At 54.9% G+C, this 18,198-nt stretch overlaps 8 protein-coding genes across 8 annotated transcripts; 4 read left to right on the top strand and 4 right to left on the bottom strand.

Annotated features, from left to right (window-relative positions):
* Nucleotides 1-528: 528 nt before the first annotated feature.
* SETTUDRAFT_28654 (uncharacterized protein) lies at nucleotides 529-2,051 on the top strand (the record flags this gene model as incomplete). The annotated part of the gene is made up of 2 exons (XM_008027903.1): nucleotides 529-1,520; nucleotides 2,027-2,051. 2 exons carry the CDS (start codon nucleotides 529-531, stop codon nucleotides 2,049-2,051), a joined length of 1,017 nt encoding a protein of 338 aa, XP_008026094.1.
* A 177-nt stretch (nucleotides 2,052-2,228) lies between these two features.
* On the top strand, nucleotides 2,229-2,753 carry SETTUDRAFT_28653 (uncharacterized protein; the record flags this gene model as incomplete). The annotated part of the gene is made up of 1 exon (XM_008027902.1): nucleotides 2,229-2,753. One exon carries the CDS (start codon nucleotides 2,229-2,231, stop codon nucleotides 2,751-2,753), a length of 525 nt encoding a protein of 174 aa, XP_008026093.1.
* Nucleotides 2,754-3,261: 508 nt separating this feature from the next.
* SETTUDRAFT_39744 (uncharacterized protein) lies at nucleotides 3,262-5,403 on the bottom strand (the record flags this gene model as incomplete). The annotated part of the gene is made up of 5 exons (XM_008027926.1): nucleotides 3,262-3,282; nucleotides 3,303-4,412; nucleotides 4,498-4,612; nucleotides 4,695-5,176; nucleotides 5,227-5,403. 5 exons carry the CDS (start codon nucleotides 5,401-5,403, stop codon nucleotides 3,262-3,264), a joined length of 1,905 nt encoding a protein of 634 aa, XP_008026117.1.
* A 391-nt stretch (nucleotides 5,404-5,794) lies between these two features.
* SETTUDRAFT_169344 (uncharacterized protein) lies at nucleotides 5,795-8,317 on the top strand. The gene is made up of 3 exons (XM_008028048.1): nucleotides 5,795-6,126; nucleotides 6,195-6,217; nucleotides 6,270-8,317. The coding sequence occupies exons 1-3, from the start codon at nucleotides 5,830-5,832 to the stop codon at nucleotides 7,936-7,938; spliced, it is 1,989 nt and encodes a 662-aa protein (XP_008026239.1). The 5' UTR covers nucleotides 5,795-5,829; the 3' UTR covers nucleotides 7,939-8,317.
* Nucleotides 8,318-9,762: 1,445 nt separating this feature from the next.
* SETTUDRAFT_169343 (uncharacterized protein) lies at nucleotides 9,763-11,405 on the bottom strand. Its single transcript, XM_008028047.1, has 4 exons — nucleotides 11,129-11,405; nucleotides 10,639-11,074; nucleotides 10,013-10,592; nucleotides 9,763-9,963 (listed from the first exon to the last, which is right to left on the bottom strand). Exons 1-4 carry the CDS (start codon nucleotides 11,389-11,391, stop codon nucleotides 9,914-9,916), a joined length of 1,329 nt encoding a protein of 442 aa, XP_008026238.1. The 5' UTR covers nucleotides 11,392-11,405; the 3' UTR covers nucleotides 9,763-9,913.
* Nucleotides 11,406-11,869: 464 nt separating this feature from the next.
* SETTUDRAFT_161465 (uncharacterized protein) lies at nucleotides 11,870-12,592 on the top strand (the record flags this gene model as incomplete). The annotated part of the gene is made up of 1 exon (XM_008028046.1): nucleotides 11,870-12,592. The coding sequence occupies one exon, from the start codon at nucleotides 11,870-11,872 to the stop codon at nucleotides 12,590-12,592; it is 723 nt and encodes a 240-aa protein (XP_008026237.1).
* A 264-nt stretch (nucleotides 12,593-12,856) lies between these two features.
* SETTUDRAFT_161464 (uncharacterized protein) lies at nucleotides 12,857-14,743 on the bottom strand (the record flags this gene model as incomplete). Its single annotated transcript, XM_008028045.1, has 4 exons — nucleotides 12,857-13,929; nucleotides 13,985-14,087; nucleotides 14,138-14,511; nucleotides 14,728-14,743. 4 exons carry the CDS (start codon nucleotides 14,741-14,743, stop codon nucleotides 12,857-12,859), a joined length of 1,566 nt encoding a protein of 521 aa, XP_008026236.1.
* A 273-nt stretch (nucleotides 14,744-15,016) lies between these two features.
* Nucleotides 15,017-18,137, bottom strand: SETTUDRAFT_151356 (uncharacterized protein; the record flags this gene model as incomplete). The annotated part of the gene is made up of 2 exons (XM_008028044.1): nucleotides 15,017-17,953; nucleotides 18,017-18,137. The coding sequence occupies 2 exons, from the start codon at nucleotides 18,135-18,137 to the stop codon at nucleotides 15,300-15,302; spliced, it is 2,775 nt and encodes a 924-aa protein (XP_008026235.1). The 3' UTR covers nucleotides 15,017-15,299.
* Between the last annotated feature and the right edge of the window lie 61 nt (nucleotides 18,138-18,198).

Below are 18,198 nucleotides of genomic sequence, written 5' to 3'. Positions count from 1 at the left end.
CTTGGAGGGGCTGTATCAAGTGGCTGGAGGGGCATTGAGTCAAATACTAGCCTCACTAGCCACAGCGCCACACTTGCCGGTGCGTCAACGTCGGCCTTGTATATCCACTAACACGACACGTCGTCACTCTGGCCTCTAACTTGTTACTAATTCTATATTGCACATAATATGCTGAAAGCTGCTATGTGTCTGAGTCGGCTGCCAGCACATCGTTCCTTTGACACTTGGAGTCAAAAGTCTGTCAAGGAATTTACACTTCACTGCACATTATCTTCTGGCAAGGGCTAACATTCATTCTCTGCAGTCAATTTCTGGATATGCCCTCAGACATGATTATTCAAGTACCAGAGCAGCTCAGCCAAGCAGCTTCCCAAGGTGATGTAAAGACCGGACATGACAATCTCACAACTTGAATATCCACTCCACGTAACAGCACTCATTCCATTTCGTGTCCAAATGCCTTGATACAAATAGTGACCCCTTCCCGCACATCTCCCATCGTTCAATTCAGCATCCTTTTCTCTGTTCATGGTAACTCCAAACACGCGTACCCTCGAATCAAACAGTACAAATCCCGAAACCCGCGAATCCAGCGCAGAAACGCTTGCTGAGCAGCGGCAAAGATGGGCCCGTCTCCTCCTCTCCCAGCACTACCAACCTCTGATTGCCGAGGTGCTCGAGGAAGAGCTTCCCAAGTACGCCCACAGCAGCGTGATTGACGCCACGGACACGGTGCAGCACATGCGTGACTGCGCACTGATTCTCGCTTCTGCATCACCCGTATTAACGGCAGCCGTAGCAGGAAACCTGGTAATGCGTATTCAAACAGAGTCTAGCCTCCAAACCGCATACACAGCGCTCTCGGATCGCGCACACAGCCAACCCTCTATCTACGCGCACTTTCTCACAGACGAGTACGGGACTCCACCCACACCCACCCAGTATCTCGCCATCGGTGCCATGGTGCAAGACTACGTCAGCGAGAAAGGCAGTTCAGAGCATGCGTGGCATATAGATAATATGACGCACCCGATCGTACCTCATGCAGCATCTATTCAAGGCCACCGCAAATACCTGCACACCACCACCCGTTCCTCCAAGCGCGAACAAACGCTCCACCGCTTGTGCCACGGCATCCAAGCCCGATGCATAGAAACGCCCCTCACCCTGCACAACACGCCGTTTGCGTATCCGCCCGCCGAATGCGGATACTCGGGGTCGTCGCACACGCGGATAGCCCAGCACCGGCGGCGACAGTCATCCAACTACGTGATGAATCTCGTCGAGGACATTTGCACGTATCTGTATGAAGAGGGGATTTTCCCGCAGCATTTCCGCATGCACGCTTTTATTCTGTTTCTGGTGTTCCGGCAGAGCATGGCGAGTATGGCGGAGATTTTGTGCTCGGCGCTGCTGCAGGTGTGGGTTCACCGTGGAGGAGGCTTCAATGCGTATCCCGCGGGCCGCAGCGTGGCGACTGCTGGGCGCGTGAGTGGTGGCGAATGGGAGGCGTATGCAAGGTATGTGCGGTGCGAGTCGCGTGTTGTGCAGAATATGAGGGTGCAGCGGGAGCGGGCGGAGGAGTGGCGGAAAGCGTTGGATTGGGGGGATGAGGGAGAGGGAGAAGAACAAGAAGATGGGGAGGGGGAGGAGGAAATCATGTAGGGAAGGTGTGTTTGTATGTGATTTATGTGAATTGGTTTAGGGAAGATGTGTGTATGTGTCGTAGCATGTCTTACAGAATCTCTTCCTTCAAGCGTCAAGTTAATCTCACTTGCTTTTTTACTTGTAAAAGCCACTATGCATATTCTATCGATGCCGCACCATCTCCAAGCCGACTAATTTACCTTGACTCTTCCCAGATTGCCCAGCCTCACAAAGTAGCAAACAATACTAATACTCTCCAAGGTCTTTTCTATCAAAATCTCCAAGCGCCCAGAAGCTACTCAAACTGCCGAAACTGACACAACCATTAGATCCCCCTATACTTATACCTTCCCCACGCAGTCCAAAGCTAAGCCCGCAGTATCCTCCTCACCAATCACAAGTAAAGGCGGGAGCACCACCGCCACGCCGCAACAAACCGCTCTTTCCACTCATTCCCATACCTCTCACCTGAATATAAATCTCACTTTCTCCCCCATCCACCTCTTCCTCTTCCTCAACCTCCACCTCAACCTCAACATCCACATCTCAACCACTACTTCCCCAAAACCCTCAACACCAACATGTCGACCTCAGAACTCCACGACCTAGGCTCAGCCCGCTACAACACGTCGACAGCAGCCATAACCGACAAAGACTACGCACTCCACCCCTCATCTTCCACACTCACTCCACAAGTACTCGCCGCCAGAGCGCTAGCAGCAGGGCAAGCGCCCAAGGGGTACGAGAGCAAAGTGCACGCATGGATGACATTTGCGTATACAACCGAGGAGGTGGATGTGCGCGAGGAACTCAAGGGGGATTTACACGGGGGCCAGTTGCATCGCGAGAATCGGGCTGTGAGGGAGATGGAGAGTGGTGGTGGTGGAGCGGGATTTGGGGGCGCTAGGGGAGGAGGATATATGGGTGGTGGTGGTGGTGGTCGGAGTAGGGGAGGTCAAAGAGGTGCCAAGGTGGGTGAACTTGGGGCGGCGGCGCAGTTGGCGTTGTGTGCGGGTAGGAAGGCAGAGGATGGGGGACCGCCTATGGCCAAGGGGGTTGCGGGGGAAATGGACAAGGGCATGTTTTGGGAGGAAAGTATTGTTTGAGGGTGTGAGTGGAAGTCTGGCTTGCGGTATCATGGATTGATGGAAGAAAAGGCCTTGAGTTGGGGCTGGGAAATGGGTCGAGTGATTCATAATCTATGACTTCTTGAAATGCCGATGAATCAACCCACATAGACTCTCCCAGAGCACTTGATCCCTCCCCCTCAACCACTCCACCACCACCTCCCTCGCAAGATCAACCACGCGAATCCTAAAAGCCAGCGCGACACTCCTCTCGGCATCCTGCTGCATATCAACAAGACCCTCTGTGCGCTTCCTCTCATACATGCGTCGGTAAGAGCGACTCCACACATTCTGGCTGGCTTCACCGATACCCGTCGACGTAGCAGGGTCCCAAGTCCACTTGAGATCAAGCGCAGAAAGATGCGTGGTAATGACGTCCTTTGCAGCCTGGGGCTCGACCGAAGGCGGAAGCGGGATAGGATACAAAGTGGGAAAAGGGAGGTATTCGTTTGCTATCTTCTCGATTCGCGCATGGCTCTGGGCGGAGTTAGTGTTCTTGAGGACATGGCTGTATCAACATGTACATACATTTCGGGGTCTCAGATCGCCAAAGCTCCACGCGACAATCCACCGCTTTGTGCTGGATCCTGCTTCGATGACGCCGATAGCCCAGTTGGTGATTCCGTGTTGCTTTAACAGCTTGATGATGGCCTTGGCGCTGTCCATCTTGCCAAACATGCTGCTGTACCACTGTACCTTGTCTCTTAATGTAAGGCTTTCATTGACCATGGCAGTGACGAAGCCAAGATCGCCGCCAGGATATACCATTTCATTCTCTGACCCGGTGCATATCGCGTTTGGCCTCCAGCTCTTGCCCTCGCCTTTGAGGCTGGCTTGCATGTCGGATGGGTTTGCAAAGAAGGGAGGGTTGCAGATGGTAAAGTCAAGATGGTTGACGCCGAGTGCAGCAAGCGGGAGAAGAGGACTGATTTGGGTAGTTTGGAGCAGCTTTGTGCGGGTCATGAGATTATTGAGGGCAAGATTGCGGGCTGCAGAGTCAAAGCTCTTCTTGTCAATGTCGGTAGCACACATTGACCAGTTTGGACGTGATCGCAAGCACAGCATGGCGTATATGGCCGAAGCCCCTGTGCCTATATCCAGGCCTTGGACGCGGCGATTGGCGTCATACTTGATGGAATAGTCTGGGGAGGTGGAATCGATGAGGCCCTGCATCCAGGCAACATAGTTCCAGCGGTTGGGGATCGGTGGGCAGAGACGGTCACTGGGGACGTCAAGTTGGAGGCCAAAGTCGGCTTTCAGAATGGCCTTGGACAGCGCCTGGACTGTTTCGGGGTCTTGAAAGTCGAGCTTGCCCGAGGAGCGCTGCCATATTTGCTTGAAGGCGTCGTCGGTCTTGGCGAGGGCCTTGAAGTCGACCGTGTCATAGGGCGGCGGCTGCCCGAGATCCATGGGCGGGCTTGTTGGATATCTGTAATTGGGTGGGGAGGCAAGATTGTTATGGGGAAGTCGGGCATGCGGAGCAAAAGTGCGACGCTGGCGCTCGGGCCAGTCGACGCTGATTGGTGGTGATTTGGCGATGAGGTGATTGGGAAAACGAGCGAGGGAGGTCAATGTACAATTGATATACAAAAGGAGGAGATGTGCGTCGCCGCAACGTGGGCGTGAAAAGACCATGTTCTACCAAACGCCGTGTCCTGGAGCCGTGCATCAATCATATCAAAAAGGGCCCGTCGTAGGCGCCGTCGGGCTCTTGCAGGCGGACGGCTTCGAGCGAGGGGACGACGCCGGGCTTGTAGAAGCTCAGCAGCATGTCCATGTCCTCCTCGGTCAGGGCGCAGATGTCGTCGAGCGAGTACTGCTCGCAGACCTTGGACATCCTGTGTGAGCCTGTCAGCAGGGGGGAGGAGGAGGAGGAGGAGGAGGAGGTTGGAGAGGGCGGGCGCAGAGCACGTCACGTACCACTGCATGCGCTTTGGCCCTTCTTCTATGGCCGGGGCAATCTTGCGGAGCTTCCTGCGCAGGACGCCCACGCGCTGGACGGCATTGCCGATGTTGTGGGGGAGGGAGGCGGCAATCTGGCGCCTGACAATGTTGGCCAGCTTGGGCCCGTTGCCGTTTGTGCTGACCATAATCTGCAGCGGGCCGTCGCGGTGGACGCTGCCAAAGTAAAAGTCGCACTCGGGGGGCACGTCGGCGATGTTTGCGGCGATGCGGCGCTCCTTGCACAGCTTGTAGATTTGCGACGAGGCGTCCGGGTCGTCGACGGCCGTCAGCACCATGTCGACGCCGTCGAGGTCCGAGGGCTCGAACTTGCGGTCGACATGGTCGACCTGGCCCTGCTCGACGCGGTAGGCGACCTCTTCGTTGAGGCCGTCGCGGGGCGCCACGACGGTGATGTTGGCGTCGGCATTGAGGACGTTGACGATGCGTCCGGCCGCAACCTGGGCTTTGTTGTCAGCCGTCAGTACTTGGGTGCAGTGGGGGGACCAACCTCGCCGCCGCCGACGACCAGGACGCGTTTATTGCGAATCTGCCATGCGAGGATCAGAGAGCCGCCGCCTTGGATCTCGGGATAGGGAGCTTTCATGGTGCGGAGGGAGTGGTGCGGAGGCGAGGGCGCGGCGCGCGGAGATGGCCATTTGTCTAGCAGCGGGCGGCTAGTAGTCATGCTACATGCCATTCCACGCCACGCCCGGCCGCGGCGTCATTGCCAAGGCCGCCGCTGCTTTGCCGGCGCCGATGCCGTCTCGCGCCATGCACGCTGCACTGCACATGTATACACTACATGTGCGGCAGAGGAAGCGCCCGTCAGCAGCGCGCGCCCGCGAGCCGACGGGGGGCGAGCATGGAAGCAGAAGAACAGCCATGGACTGTGTATGCACAGATGCCTCTTGTGTGGCGCAGGCAGGCATAGCATCGTGTACATGTAAGTACATGTGCATGGAGAAGATGCAGCCCTGCGGCCGAATGCCTAGCGCCGCAGGACCCACGGGCCCCCCCATGTACTGACGACGTCCAACTCTCCCCCATGCCATGCTGTGCTCTGCTCCCACGCCGCCGACATTTCTTCCCCTCCTCCTCGACTCTCGCAACCATGGCCTCGCGCAGGTCTCTGGGCGGCGGCCGCGTGCTGGGGAGCGCGAGGGCCCTGTCGCCCGCCGCCGCCGCCGCCGCCGCCTCCCCGCAGCACGCCGCCGTCCATCGCCGCAATGCCAGCCTGCTCTCGCCCTCGGAGAGCTCCCTTTCGCTGAGCTCCCAGACGTCCAACAGCCCCGCCAGCACCGCCGAGTCCAGGGAGGACATTGCCAGCAAGATCCTCGCCGGCCCCGCCAGGAACACGGCCGCGAGCGCCTCGAGCAGGCTCGTGTGCCCCATCTGCAACGAAGACATGGTGCGTTTGCCAGCAGCCGCATGCATTGCCGGCGACACCAGATGAAGTTTGCTGAACCGACGATGCAGGTCACGTTGCTGCAGCTCAACAGGTACCCGCCGCGCCGCCGCGCCTCGTGTGCATGTAACCCTGACGCATCTCAGACATCTCGACGACACGCACCAGAACCTCGTCGTCGAGGAGCAGGACGAGGTCAAGAACTGGTTCGAGGCCCAGATGCACAAGGCCAAGAAGTTCCAGCCGCTCGCCGTCCTCAACCAGAAGCTCAAGGGCCTCGACGTCTTCGAGTCCAACGATGTCCCCTCGCTGCCCTACGCCGGCCCCTCGCCCAGCAGCCCCCATGTCCACGCCGCCCACGAGCCCGCCGTCCGCAGAGACCCAGACGAGGACGTGACGCGCGCCCACTGGCAGCGCCCCAGCTACCGCGACGTGTGCGCCGACCCGCTCTGCGCCCGCCCCATCACCGCCTCGCAAATGGCCCTTGGCGGCGCCATGCAGGCCGTCAATTGCAGGCAGTGCGGACGACTGTTCTGCGAGGAGCACACCATGTACCAGATGAAGCTGTCGCGCCAGGCCAAACACGACCCCGTCCGCGGCATCTGGTGCCGCGTGTGCGAGACGTGCTACAAGTCAAGAGACGGATACAACGACCACCGCGGCTTCGAGCGCGACCACTTTGACGAGTTTGCCAGAATCCGCCGAAAGCACGTCGACCGCGAGCGCATGGAGGTCAGCCGGCTGGAAAAGCGCCTGACCAAGCTCACGCAGCTCCTCGCAAACCCACCGCCCGCCGACGAGACGCCCACCACGGGCAGCTGGTTCTCGCTCCCTGGCGCCAAGAATCACCGCAAAGCACTCGAGCAGTCCATCATCACATGGGAGGAAGACGCAACGGTCCCGAGTTGCCCCTTTTGCCAGCAGGAGTTTTCCACGTACACGTTCCGACGATCGCATTGTCGCATGTGCGGTAGAGTCGTCTGCAGCGATCCCAAGACGGCGTGCTCGACAGAGGTAGGGCTGAATGTGGCTGCCAGCACGCAGACGACGGAAAAGGACGCAGGCCAGGTCAGCGTTGACGTGCGCATGTGCAAGGAGTGCCAGCACACGCTCTTCGCTAGGAGCGACTTTGAGCGCGAACTCGCCGACAAGCCCAAAGACCAGCGCGCCTACGAGAACCTCGCACAGTTTGAACGCGGGATCCGCCTGCTTCTCCCTCGGTTCCACAAGCTGCTACAAGCATTGCAGGATCCAGACAAGTCGCCCACGCCGCAGCAATTGACCGACGCAACCAAAGTCCGCAAGCGGCTGATGGACGGATTCGCCCAGTTCGACGTTGCAGCTAAGCGCATGCGCGACCTGCCCACCGACTCGCCGACGCAGCAGAAACTACAGAGGGCCGTCTACCAGCAAGCCTACAGCTTTTTGAGTTTGCACATGCTCCCGCTGCGGGCGCTCCCCAAGATTCTGAAACACGCCGCTCCCCAAGGACGTGCCAATGGCGGTAGTGCGTTGGCGTCGATCAAGTACAACAACCACTCGGCCGGCAGTGTGGTGAGCAGTAGCGAGGTGTCAGCCATGGAGACTGAGGAGAAGGAGCTCAAGGAGCGATTGATTGTGCTTGAAGAGCAAAAGTTTATGGTGTCTGAAATGGTGGCGGATGCGACCAAGCACCGAAGATTTGACGAAGTGTCGAGTTTAGCCCAGAACCTAGAAGACTTGAACAAAGAGATTGGTCAGATTAACGGGCAGCTGGCACAGCTCGACTTTGCCGGTGCGTACCACGCTGGCATGGCTCTGTCCCAGCCCGGATGAAAGTTGCCGTGTGATTCAGCTTGAAAAAAAAATCTACTGCCGACTGCCATTTCCACGGGAATATTTCGCGGAATCGACGCATTGCACGTCCGAGCATTGCTCAGATTTATTATTGGGAGCCCCCTTGGTCAAACTGAGACAATTACATTCCCTACACTGGGCGGGGAAAAAAAAAAGAGGCCACCACGCCTGTGCAACAAATTCTTGCATATACGCCAGCACACCACCAGGCTGTTGGGTCATGAGGGGGAGGTGTGCGGGCGAGTTGCCAAGTAACTACATTGGGGGGCGAGAGGGGGAGAGCAGGGAGCAACAAGCGTCGCGTATACAACAAAGTCATCCAAACTTCTGAGCTCAACATTTTTTTTCGAAGAGCCGGGTTAGAATAGATGGAATACAACGCTTTTTATTGAGCACTTTTACATACATACATACATACATACTGCCTTACTTACTGGCTTACGTGTTGTGGAACTTACTAAGTAGTCAGCATGCATACATATATACATACATGCATGCATACATGCATGCATATACGCATGGGGCAGTTCTTAGTGATGACGAGACTTGGCAGTTTGTGTGTGTGTGAATCATGTACATGTACATGTACGTATGTGACAACGAACACGTAATGTAAAGTTTTTGGTCCCCGTCCCGTTCCAGCTTCATCATGCTCACAAGGGGGGGGAGGAGGGGGAGGTGTCCATGATTCCCCACTTTTTTTACTCTTTTATTTTTTTTTAATTCTCCGCGACTAGGCCCTGTTTTGCTTTTGCTCCGCTTGGGGTCTCCGGTCTGAAAGAGGCAGATGTGCAGGCATTGGGGGGGAGAAAGTGTGTGTTGGATCGAGGATACAGTGGGAAAGTGCTTGGGGTTTGACAGAAAAATCAATGGATAGATAGATGGAAAGAATGAAGGAAAGGAAAGGAAAGAAGTGCTCTTGTTAACATGACTTACTTACTTACCTCTACCTTCACCCTCCCACATCCCCTCCCCCACACAACACCAGCCCCAGCACACATCCCCCCCCAAACAACCCATGCAGAAACCAAGATCCCTCCAAACAACCAAGCAGAGTCAGAAAAGACGAGTCAAATTCCCCAAACAAGTAACTTTCCCCCCGGTCCTCACGCCCACACCCCAGTTGACCATTGAACGCAGTGCCAACTTTTTTCTTCCTTTTCCCTTTTCCCTTTTTCCCTCCTTTTCCGCCTCTTTCCCCTTGATCGGCCCGTTATGCCAACTTTTTTTTTGCTTTCGGTTTCAATAGTTCTGGTTTCGGGGTAGGCTGGGTAGGGGGGGGCAGAGAGTCAAGCGTTCCGGGGAATGGGGTTTCTTGTTTCTCTGTCTGGGGTTTTTTATTTGGCCTTTGGCTGGGCGGATGCAGGGGCCGAAGAGTGGGGGGGGGATGGGCACCGGTGTGGCTGACCGGCCGGTGTGAGGTATTGGGTGGGTTGCGTTGCTTAGCGGTATTTAGTCCTAGTGACAGCGTCGATGGCCGTGCTGGCGTTGTAGGGGTCTGCGCATCTTGAGGCGTCGTCGTGTGCTGTGTGTGGTGTGGTGTGGTCTGGGTTTGGGCATGGAACCGGGATTGTTCGGATCTCGGATCTCGGATGCTGCATGGATGTGGTGGTAGTGGTGCGAGGGAGGGGGCCACGTGTATGTGTGTGTGTGTGTGTGCAGGAATGCTACATGTGACAAGTGCAGGTGTTTGGCAGGACCCTGCTTTTGCAAGTAAGTAGGTTAGTGTAGTCTAACGATAAACACGTTGTGTCCCCCCGTTTCCAAGAAAGAAAAAAAATTCAGAGTTCTTCTGTTCGGTGTTTTTTTTTAGTGTGTCGTTCTTGGTATTCCTTCTTCGGGCATCTTTCTTGCTATGAAAACTGGAAAACTGGAAAATAGGGAAAACATGAAATAACAACGGACATGAAATGCTGGAATATTCTTTACTTTCACCAGCAAGATACTGCATGAATTATGCCGCTGCTCGTGGCTCACACACCATGAGGTAAGGACTGATCGCAGCTACACATCAAATTAGCACACACACATGCACACTCTAGCATGCACTTACCTCCCATAAAAAGCCGGCCAGTCTTGACATCATGTCTTACCGTCGTCGTTCCACTCAGCACCTTTGACTCTTTATCCTCGATGACCTTTTCCAGCTTATAACCCGCACCGCCCGGTACCGCGGCATCCCCTGCCCTGCTGATGCGCCACACGGTGACGGGCGAAATCTGCTTCCACGGCTCCGAAAACGACTTTGCGGCTTGCCCGAGCATGGGAATGCCCGCTACGTACAAATCGCCGTTTGCGTCGGGCGAAATGTTGTCAAGCGGCATTCCGACGTGGATGCTGTCGACGAGGCGCAGCGTCTTGTTGGTTTTGTCGAGGGCGAAGACGCGCACTTTGCCGTCGATGGTGCTGGGCACGTAGAACAGGCCGTCGTGACCGCGGGCTATGCCGTTGGGGAACTTGAGCTGCGACCTTGGGAGCAGGCTGAGCGCGGTTTGCAGGTAGGGATTGGACGTGGCATTGGGGCCGACAGTCGACTCGTCGGTTTCGTGGCCGTAATAGGCGGCGTGGCATTCGCCTGCGTCAGAGCAGTATGCAATGTTGCCGCCGCCGATGAAGTAGTCGAGTTCTCGGCGCTGATATTATTAGTCTTCACACCTGTTTATCAAGTGATTCACCTACCAGGCCAACCTTGGCAGAGTGGTCGTTGGTCACAAGGAATGCACTCGATCCATCGCCCAAGGTCGCAATACGGTTTGGCGTCCAGACTTCACTCGAGGCAATCGTACGGACATGGCGCATCGTCTTTTGACCCTTTTTCATGTCGAAAATCTCAATCGTAGAGTTATCGCCCGTCGTAGATGCATCGATGATTTCGTTGGACGGCCCAACCGGAGGCCGCTGGTTGACAAGGTAGAACCGGATCGTCTTGTCGTCCAAGACCTGGGCGTCAAATCCAAGGAGATCGAGTTCTTGGTTTCCTGTAGCTCCTCTGTAGCTACCCGTCGGCTTGATGGCGCGGAAATTGAAGAGGCCGTCTGCTCCGGGATTGTCAATGTCAAGGGCCAGGAGTTCAGAGCCGCCGGGCCGCCGTCCAGTTACATTGACTTGCTGCATGCTTCAAAATGTTAGCATTGGCGAATCAACATGCCATCTCTCAGCTGTAACCTACGCCTGGTTCCAATACTTTCTCCCCTCTGTCCCCGCACACGCAGCATACAGCGTCCGTCCCTTATCGTCAAGCCATATATCCTCGCAAGCCTCCAGGCTTGGATGCTCGATACGTCTGCAGTCGTAAGGAAACTCCTCAATACTTTGCATTTCCCTGCCCAGCCCAAACGTTACATTGAGCAGATCCTTGAGGGCGAGCTGATAAAAGGACGCGCCCCACGCTACTACGAGCGCCGAGTATACTATTCTCCTTGTGCTCGGCATTTTTTCGTTTTCTCTTCTTCACCCAGGAAATACGAAGAGAGAAAGGATGGAGAATGGAGAAAAAAGTAAAAGAAATGGGGGAAGGCTGGGCTGATGTTTTACGCTGATACCTAGATAAAACAGCTACTGTAAGTAGGCCTGGCGGGTAAGCACCTCTAGGTACCAACCCCTCCTTCAGCTCCCCCCAGACCCGCATCGCGTGTGGGGGCCGAGCGACGCTTCAGGAATATGGTCCGCCATGTTTCGAGCATCATGTGACCTATTTATATAGAATCGCCGGCTGTAGAGATGAGTGAGGCTACGTAGTTGCGCAATCCAGATGTCAAGACGGGTATCTCGACCATCTGACGTCACGGGATCTTCAAGCACAGTAGAAATACATTCCCCGCCATGTCGCCCGTTTCACATTGCAATCGCACGACACGACCTCACTCAGACTTCCTAGCCTCATCCGGATTCCCGTTTCTCAGCCTCGGCCATGACCAAATCCGCATCCTTCGATGTGATCGGCACATGCTTTGAGTTCTCCGCGCCCATCCAAGCCATCCAGGCGCGTCTGGGCCAGAAACTGCAGGTCGGCAGCGTGGATGCCAAGACGCTGTTTTTCTCGTGGTTCTACGCGGCGCAGCGCGACTTCACCTATGTATCCATGACGGGGTCCTACGTGCCGATTGCGCAGATTCTCAGGTCGACGTTCCGCCGGGCGTGCGCCGTGGTCGATGTGCCGATTGAGGCGGTTGCCGAGGAAGATGTCGAGGCGGTTATGAAGGCGTTCAAGAGCATGGGGCCGAGAGAGGGGCTCAAGAAGTGTTTTGAGGGCCTGAGAGACGCCGGATGGGATGTCTACGGCGTTACTAATGGCGGCTCGGAAACGTCGCTGAAGTACTACCATGACGCGGGGATTGAGCTGGACGCTGAGCATCTGTTGAGCTGTGATGCGATTCAAGTCGCGAAGCCAGATGTCAGGGTGTATGAGAAGGCAAACCAGCATTTATCGGAGCGAGGGCTGGGAAAAGACGAGGGCGAGAGGTGGTTCATTGCGGCGCATGCGTGGGATCTGATTGCAGCGAGGAAGGCGGGGTTCAAGACAGCATACTTGATGTTTGAAGAGCACGATCCTTGCACGGATGTTTTTGGCAAGTTTGACTTGTATGCGGAGAGTATGGATTCGTTGCTGAGCAAGCTGAAAGAGTTGAAGTAGCAAGTCACAAGAATCAAGAATCAAGGCTTGGTAATCCGGATGGCCGAGGTTGCTCGAGACTCGAGCTAGTTCCTAGGATTGAAAATATATGTCGGGCATCATTTTGACTTTACTGCCATTACCACAATAGTCCACTGATACAATCCACCCATACAACTCTATAACTTCTAACGCAGCAGGAAGGAATCCAAGACCTTTTCGAACCTCCCTACAAAACACATCGCCAAACAGCCATACTCACCAGCCAATACTTATTTGTAACCGCTACCAAAACAGCCCCGAAAGCTCTCCAATACCGCGATACAAGCCACAGACCGAATCCGTCGTCATCCTGTTCTCCACCGTCACGCCCTCACTCTCCCCCTTTCCCAACATACCCAATTCCTTGCCCCAAGCACGCCCAACCGCCGGCCACCCCACACCGGCCTGCGGATCCTTGGCAAACGCCGCCCACGTGCGCTGCATGAACGCACTTAGCTTGATCTGCTGGTCCGTTGCATTTCCGAACTGGTTTGAAGCCGCCCACGTGCCAAACACCTGCATGTTCTCGCTCGAGTGGTACGCGCCTGCGTTGTCGAAGATGCTGGCGGAGGGAAACACGCCTGCGTACTGGTAGCGGTACGTGGTGTATGTGTTTAGGGCGAGGAAATTGCTGAGGGCGGAGGTAGTGCATGTGAAGGTTGCGTCTGTGAGGATGCGGTCTGCGAGTTCGTAGGGATTCGTAATGCCGTTTGTGGCGTAGATGGAGAAAATGTTGTTGTGGGCAGTCGAGTTGGCAGAGAGGTTGAGTTGCTCGAAGGCGATGGCGAGGGCAGTGCTGTTGCTGGTGCGCGTGTTGAGGCCTTGGACCGCGAGGAAGATGCGGGCTTCGTTGAGCGTGGTGCCGAAGAGGGTGGGTACACGCGCCCATTTGCGGGTGAGAATGCTGGGGCGGACGTCGCGGACGGATGTGCCGTCGCCGTTTACCGGGGGGAAGCTGAGGGATTCGGATTCAATGTAAGTTTTTATCTCGGTGGCGGGAACAAGACGGAGGCAGGCGATGTCGTTGCAATTGAACTTTGCGAGAACCTTTTTGTAGCTAGTGAGTCCGTTGCTGCGACTGAGAGCTTGCTGAGACTGCAGAATGGCAGAGGAAAAGGGGCGTGGATTGGGTGGGTTGGCGAGCAATTGCTTCACTGATTCACCGCCAGCTGATTCTCCAAATAGCATGACGCGCGTAGGGTCGCCGCCGAAACTGGCAATGTTGTCTTGCACCCACTGCAGAGCAAAGCGTTGGTCCAGGTAGCCTGAGTTCTGGGATCCTACTGCTATCTCTGGGGAGTTTGAGAAACCAAAGACTAGCACCAGGCGGTTAGCGACTGCAACATTTGAACAGAAGCTGAAGAGACTCACTGTTTGTGCGGTAGTTGAACGTGACTACGACCACATCCTCGTTGATAGCCAACGAGCTCCCATCATAGTAGTCCAGTCCACCCGTGCCGAATTCCAAGTTACCCTACGTGTGTTAGCAAAGTCCAAAACTCAAACTAACAGTGATAAGCTCACCCCAAAGATCCAAAACATAACAGCCTTGTTACTGCTCGAATTCACACCAGTCGGCGTGTAAACATTGACATACAGGCAATCCTCGCTCTCTTCGGGAGCGTCAGAGAGCGGATTGTTGAACAATTCCATGACCTTGTCTCGGTTCTTGCCCGAAAACTGCTGTATACATGCTGGTTTTATAGCCTGCGCTTTCAGCGGAGAAGACCATGGCTGTGCCGGCTCGGGTGGTGAAAACCGCTCTGGAGGTGACTTTGCAAAGGGAATGCCTAGGTAGGCGTTGGCTGAGGCGGCTAAATCAGGTTGATTGATGGGCTTGGTGAATGTGCCGATGACCACGCCAGAAGCGATTGTTACAGTCGGCGCATCATCGATAGCTGCAGAAGTGGCTTGGGTAATGATTGAGGATACCAAGAGTGCTTTGGAAAGCGATAAGAAGGAGTATGGAGCCATAGCGATGGTGGAGTCTCAGATAGTCTCTTCGCGACCGATGGAAATGATGAGTGTGAGATGTCTTTGGAATATTCTGAGGTGGAGCTCCTCTTATACTGTGCCAAAAGTAAATGCACGATAGCCTCGTTAGTTTGACATACACCAAAACCACAACATTAGCTACTAGAGATGCAGTCTGGTTAACTCGGCTGGAGAGAAACAAGGCACGGAAACCAAATGGATGAGAAAAAGCAAAAAGACGTCAGAACCAATCTTTATGTATAGTTCATCACCCCGGGTGATGCAGAGTGTAGGACTAGTCACATGTAACTCAGCAAGCAGACATATTTGTTATGGCTCACCTTACATTATCATGGTGCTAGCTACCTGCAAGCCGACTACTAGCATTGATGTGTTTACATGGTACTTTCAAAGTCATCGTGGTTAGCCCTCACGTCACACTGACTTTGGCATTGCAACTTGGTTCACTAGTAATAGCTCAGTTCCCCACCAGCCTCCTAGTCTTCAAAAGGAAGATGCGCCTAATGTCTGCAGATCACCGTTATACTAATTGGGCAGCCTAAGGCTCAGTGCTACTGCGCGCGGGATGGTCTACACGTTCCGTGCCGTAGATTCCGTCACAGATCATGGAAGACTCACTGGTAAGGAGGCTTTCAAGCTTGTAGGAAAATTGTGGGGCAAGACCTACTTGGACCACGTTTCTTTTTCCACTTCATGACGCAGCAAAATAACCATTCATCTCCATGGCAATAACTAGCCGTTCCATGGAGTTTTCTTCCGCTGTACCTCTTCCCTTGCCGTAGCCCTGCTTGCCCGTCAAACCACGGCACACACTCAAGAAGACACGTATCTTGCCCCTTAGCGTTGCGTAGAGTGCCTTGACAGTTTCTTCGTTGTTCTTTGTTTTCGCAGTCTGCATCTTGGCGAAGAGGAGAATGTGGTCGAAAATCTCTTCCACAAGCGCCATGACCTTGCGTTGGCGTTTGCGGAGCAGAAGCGCAAACAGGATGCTGTCAAGACACCTCTCGTGCGCATCACGCAAGGAGGCTACGCCTTCTGTTACGCGCACGCCCAGTTCGCCGACAATATCTTCTTGGTCAAGACGTGATTCGAACTTTGAGACAAACGAGTCGTATTCATTCCAGGGCTCGGCAATGCCAGTTTGAAACACGTAGTTGGTCAGCGTGATCACAAAGTGATATGCTTCCATCCTTAAGTGTCGAGAATCCGGATCAGGGTATTCGCGGGGTAGATGAGAAACTACAAAGAGTATTCGTAATAGTCGCAGCAAAAACTTGAAGATGAAGTCGTATTTGTCCAGTGCGGCGGTAGTGATGACAAGATTTAACGGAGGCGGTGCTACATACTGCAGTCGTAGAAAGTCCAGCGCATGCAGAGCATCAGGGTCCATGACCTTCTCTTGCTCGGCTTCAGTGAGATTGCGGATGGCAAAGTTGAGCTGGCCTGGGAGTTCGTCGTTGTCTCGATTATGCAAGTGTGTCTTGGGCGAGAATGTCTCCCCGTCCTTTTGGGTGGATTGAAAGAGTGCCGAAGAGTAGTAGCTCTCACTAAGAACTCCTCTCAGTGCCAGCCGGAGTTCTGAGCTCGCCGGCGGCCACGACTTGCGAGAGCCCAACTGCAAGCCCATGTGCACTCCACTGCGCATCCTTCCTTTGTGTCGTTCGGCACTTTCACGATTTGGGTCGAAGAGGGCAGTCGCTAGCAGTGACGAGAAGACACCGTCACCAAGGAGGTGGTATTGCCGTTGTAATGATAAGTGGAGACGCAGTTGGTGAGAGCGGAAGAACAGACGGACTGTGGCCGCGTTGACCAGCTTTGCTTGTGCTGTGATTAGCGGTCGAAAGGACAGAGTTGAGGCTAGAGACATGGGCGGCGAAAACTTGTTGGAAGTCATGTCATCTTCTTCGCCTTTCTTCTTGAGTATGCTTTCCATGAGGAGCTGCAACTCATCAGGCAGTGTTTCAGAAGACCATTCTGGCGAGGCGTCCATCTTTTGGATAGAGTCTTCAAAGTACCGATCGAGCTCTTGGGCTTTAGTAGGAACCTCTGCTGCAGGCTCAGGTGCATACAAGTACGAGGGGTCTATAACACTGTCCTGTCCTTCACTAAAGGCCAGCAGCGCTTGCCTGAGCCTCTCCTCGTAGGCCTTTGCTTTTAATGCTAGTTTGTCAATGTCCTGCCACTGAAACCCCCACTCCATATCCGGAGGCTGGACAGCCAGCCCATCTAAGCGAGCCAGCGGGTGATGTGGATGTAGTGTCTTGAGAAAGCGCAGACTGTTTCCAGTCTCAAATATGGTATTGCCGTCTTCGGGAGAGATGAACCTCGGCATCATTTCCGATCTATACGCAAATTCAATGGCTGCTGGATCAACAGAAGGATCTTCGAGTGTTACGAAGCTGTCGCGTTGCCAGATGGGCAAGGCTGCTTGCTCTTTTCGTATGCCCATCCATTCGCCAAGCAGTTCGAGACTGGGCTGGGCTACTTGACAGAGTAATTGACATGATAGTTGACGGATTTGACTGTCGCCTTCTTCAATCTCTAACAGACGGTGGTGCATGATGGAAGACAGTTGCTCGTTGGTTTTTGCGTGCTTGACAGCATCGACCATACGGGCAACATGGACGAGGATACTGCGCGGCCTGGCGAACCGGTGCTGCAGCTGGATCAGGGACCTGATGTTGGAAGTTTGTTTTCCCAGAGCATCCTCGAGGCTGGCGAGAATGCTTGATACAGACGTAGCCAGGGCAACTCTGGCAGGTATAGATGTGGCTGATGCAAAGGTGCGCTCGGCAAAGGATCGCAAGTAGAGAAACGTGTTGCCAGTGTGGGTGAAATGAGTGATGAGACTCTGGGCAGCCTGCAGACTCAACCCCGAAGCTCGCCCTTCTAGGACAGCAGGCTCAAAGGATTTCAGTTTAGGGTTGAAGCGAAAGAGGATAGAGGTGCGGCCCAGGCCGAGGTTCCAGAGCGACTGCAGGAGAATGTCTGCCTTGAGTATCCTGCCGGCACTGCGCTTCTCGTGATCACATGCCAGTGTAGCGTCGAATGCTTCAGCTCCATGCTCGGACACATATGGCGACGGGGTCTGGACATGCTCTCTCTTTTCGAACGATTCCCACGTGTAGAACAAGACGTCCTTGTCTGCGGGTCCCTGGTCGAGGGCGGCCTGCCACACGTCTTCGTCGGGCTCTAGGGGCGGAGGCTCAATGGAAACGCTGGATTCATCCAGACTATCCAGCTCAGGCAGCGGCCCAAACTCGAACGTCTCGAGGTCGGGCAGTCGCAGTTCGCGGTCGAGGTCATGTTTGTGGGCATAGGGGTGGTCGAATCGGATGGCGGCGACTAAGAGGGCAGGTCAACAAGACGCGTCCACGTTTTTTTCGCGGGGGAGACGCGACGGCTCACTATCTAGCTGCAGCGGCGGGAAAAGCGACTGTTCGTGGGCCTCGCGGGGGTCAAAAAAGGACGGCTTTTCCCACAGGCGATCGGTACTGAAGACATTGTGAATCGAACCCGGCGCATCCATGGCGGCGGCGGCGGCGAGTAGCAGTGGGAGGGGAGGGAGGGGTATGACGCGCCAAAGGAGT

Source organism: Exserohilum turcica, assembly GCF_000359705.1.
Source record: "Exserohilum turcica Et28A unplaced genomic scaffold SETTUscaffold_21, whole genome shotgun sequence".
NCBI classification, from domain to species: Eukaryota; Fungi; Ascomycota; class Dothideomycetes; order Pleosporales; family Pleosporaceae; genus Exserohilum; species Exserohilum turcicum.
The sequence above is the reverse complement of the archived record's forward strand: the minus strand, read 5'-3'. Positions and strand labels throughout refer to the sequence as shown.

Excerpts from the sequence above, each read along its gene's own strand:
- SETTUDRAFT_169344 (XM_008028048.1), top strand. The coding sequence starts at position 5,830 with ATGGCCTCGCGCAGGTCTCTGGGCGGCGGCCGCGTGCTGGGGAGCGCG. Across the intron at positions 6,127-6,194 it reads CCATCTGCAACGAAGACATG|GTCACGTTGCTGCAGCTCAA; the intron begins GTGCGTTTGCCA and ends CCGACGATGCAG. Across the intron at positions 6,218-6,269 it reads ACGTTGCTGCAGCTCAACAG|ACATCTCGACGACACGCACC; the intron begins GTACCCGCCGCG and ends GACGCATCTCAG.
- SETTUDRAFT_169343 (XM_008028047.1), bottom strand. The coding sequence starts at position 11,391 with ATGCCGAGCACAAGGAGAATAGTATACTCGGCGCTCGTAGTAGCGTGG. Across the intron at positions 11,075-11,128 it reads AGAAAGTATTGGAACCAGGC|CATGCAGCAAGTCAATGTAA; the intron begins GTAGGTTACAGC and ends AACATTTTGAAG. Across the intron at positions 9,964-10,012 it reads TGGCCGGCTTTTTATGGGAG|CTGCGATCAGTCCTTACCTC; the intron begins GTAAGTGCATGC and ends TTTGATGTGTAG.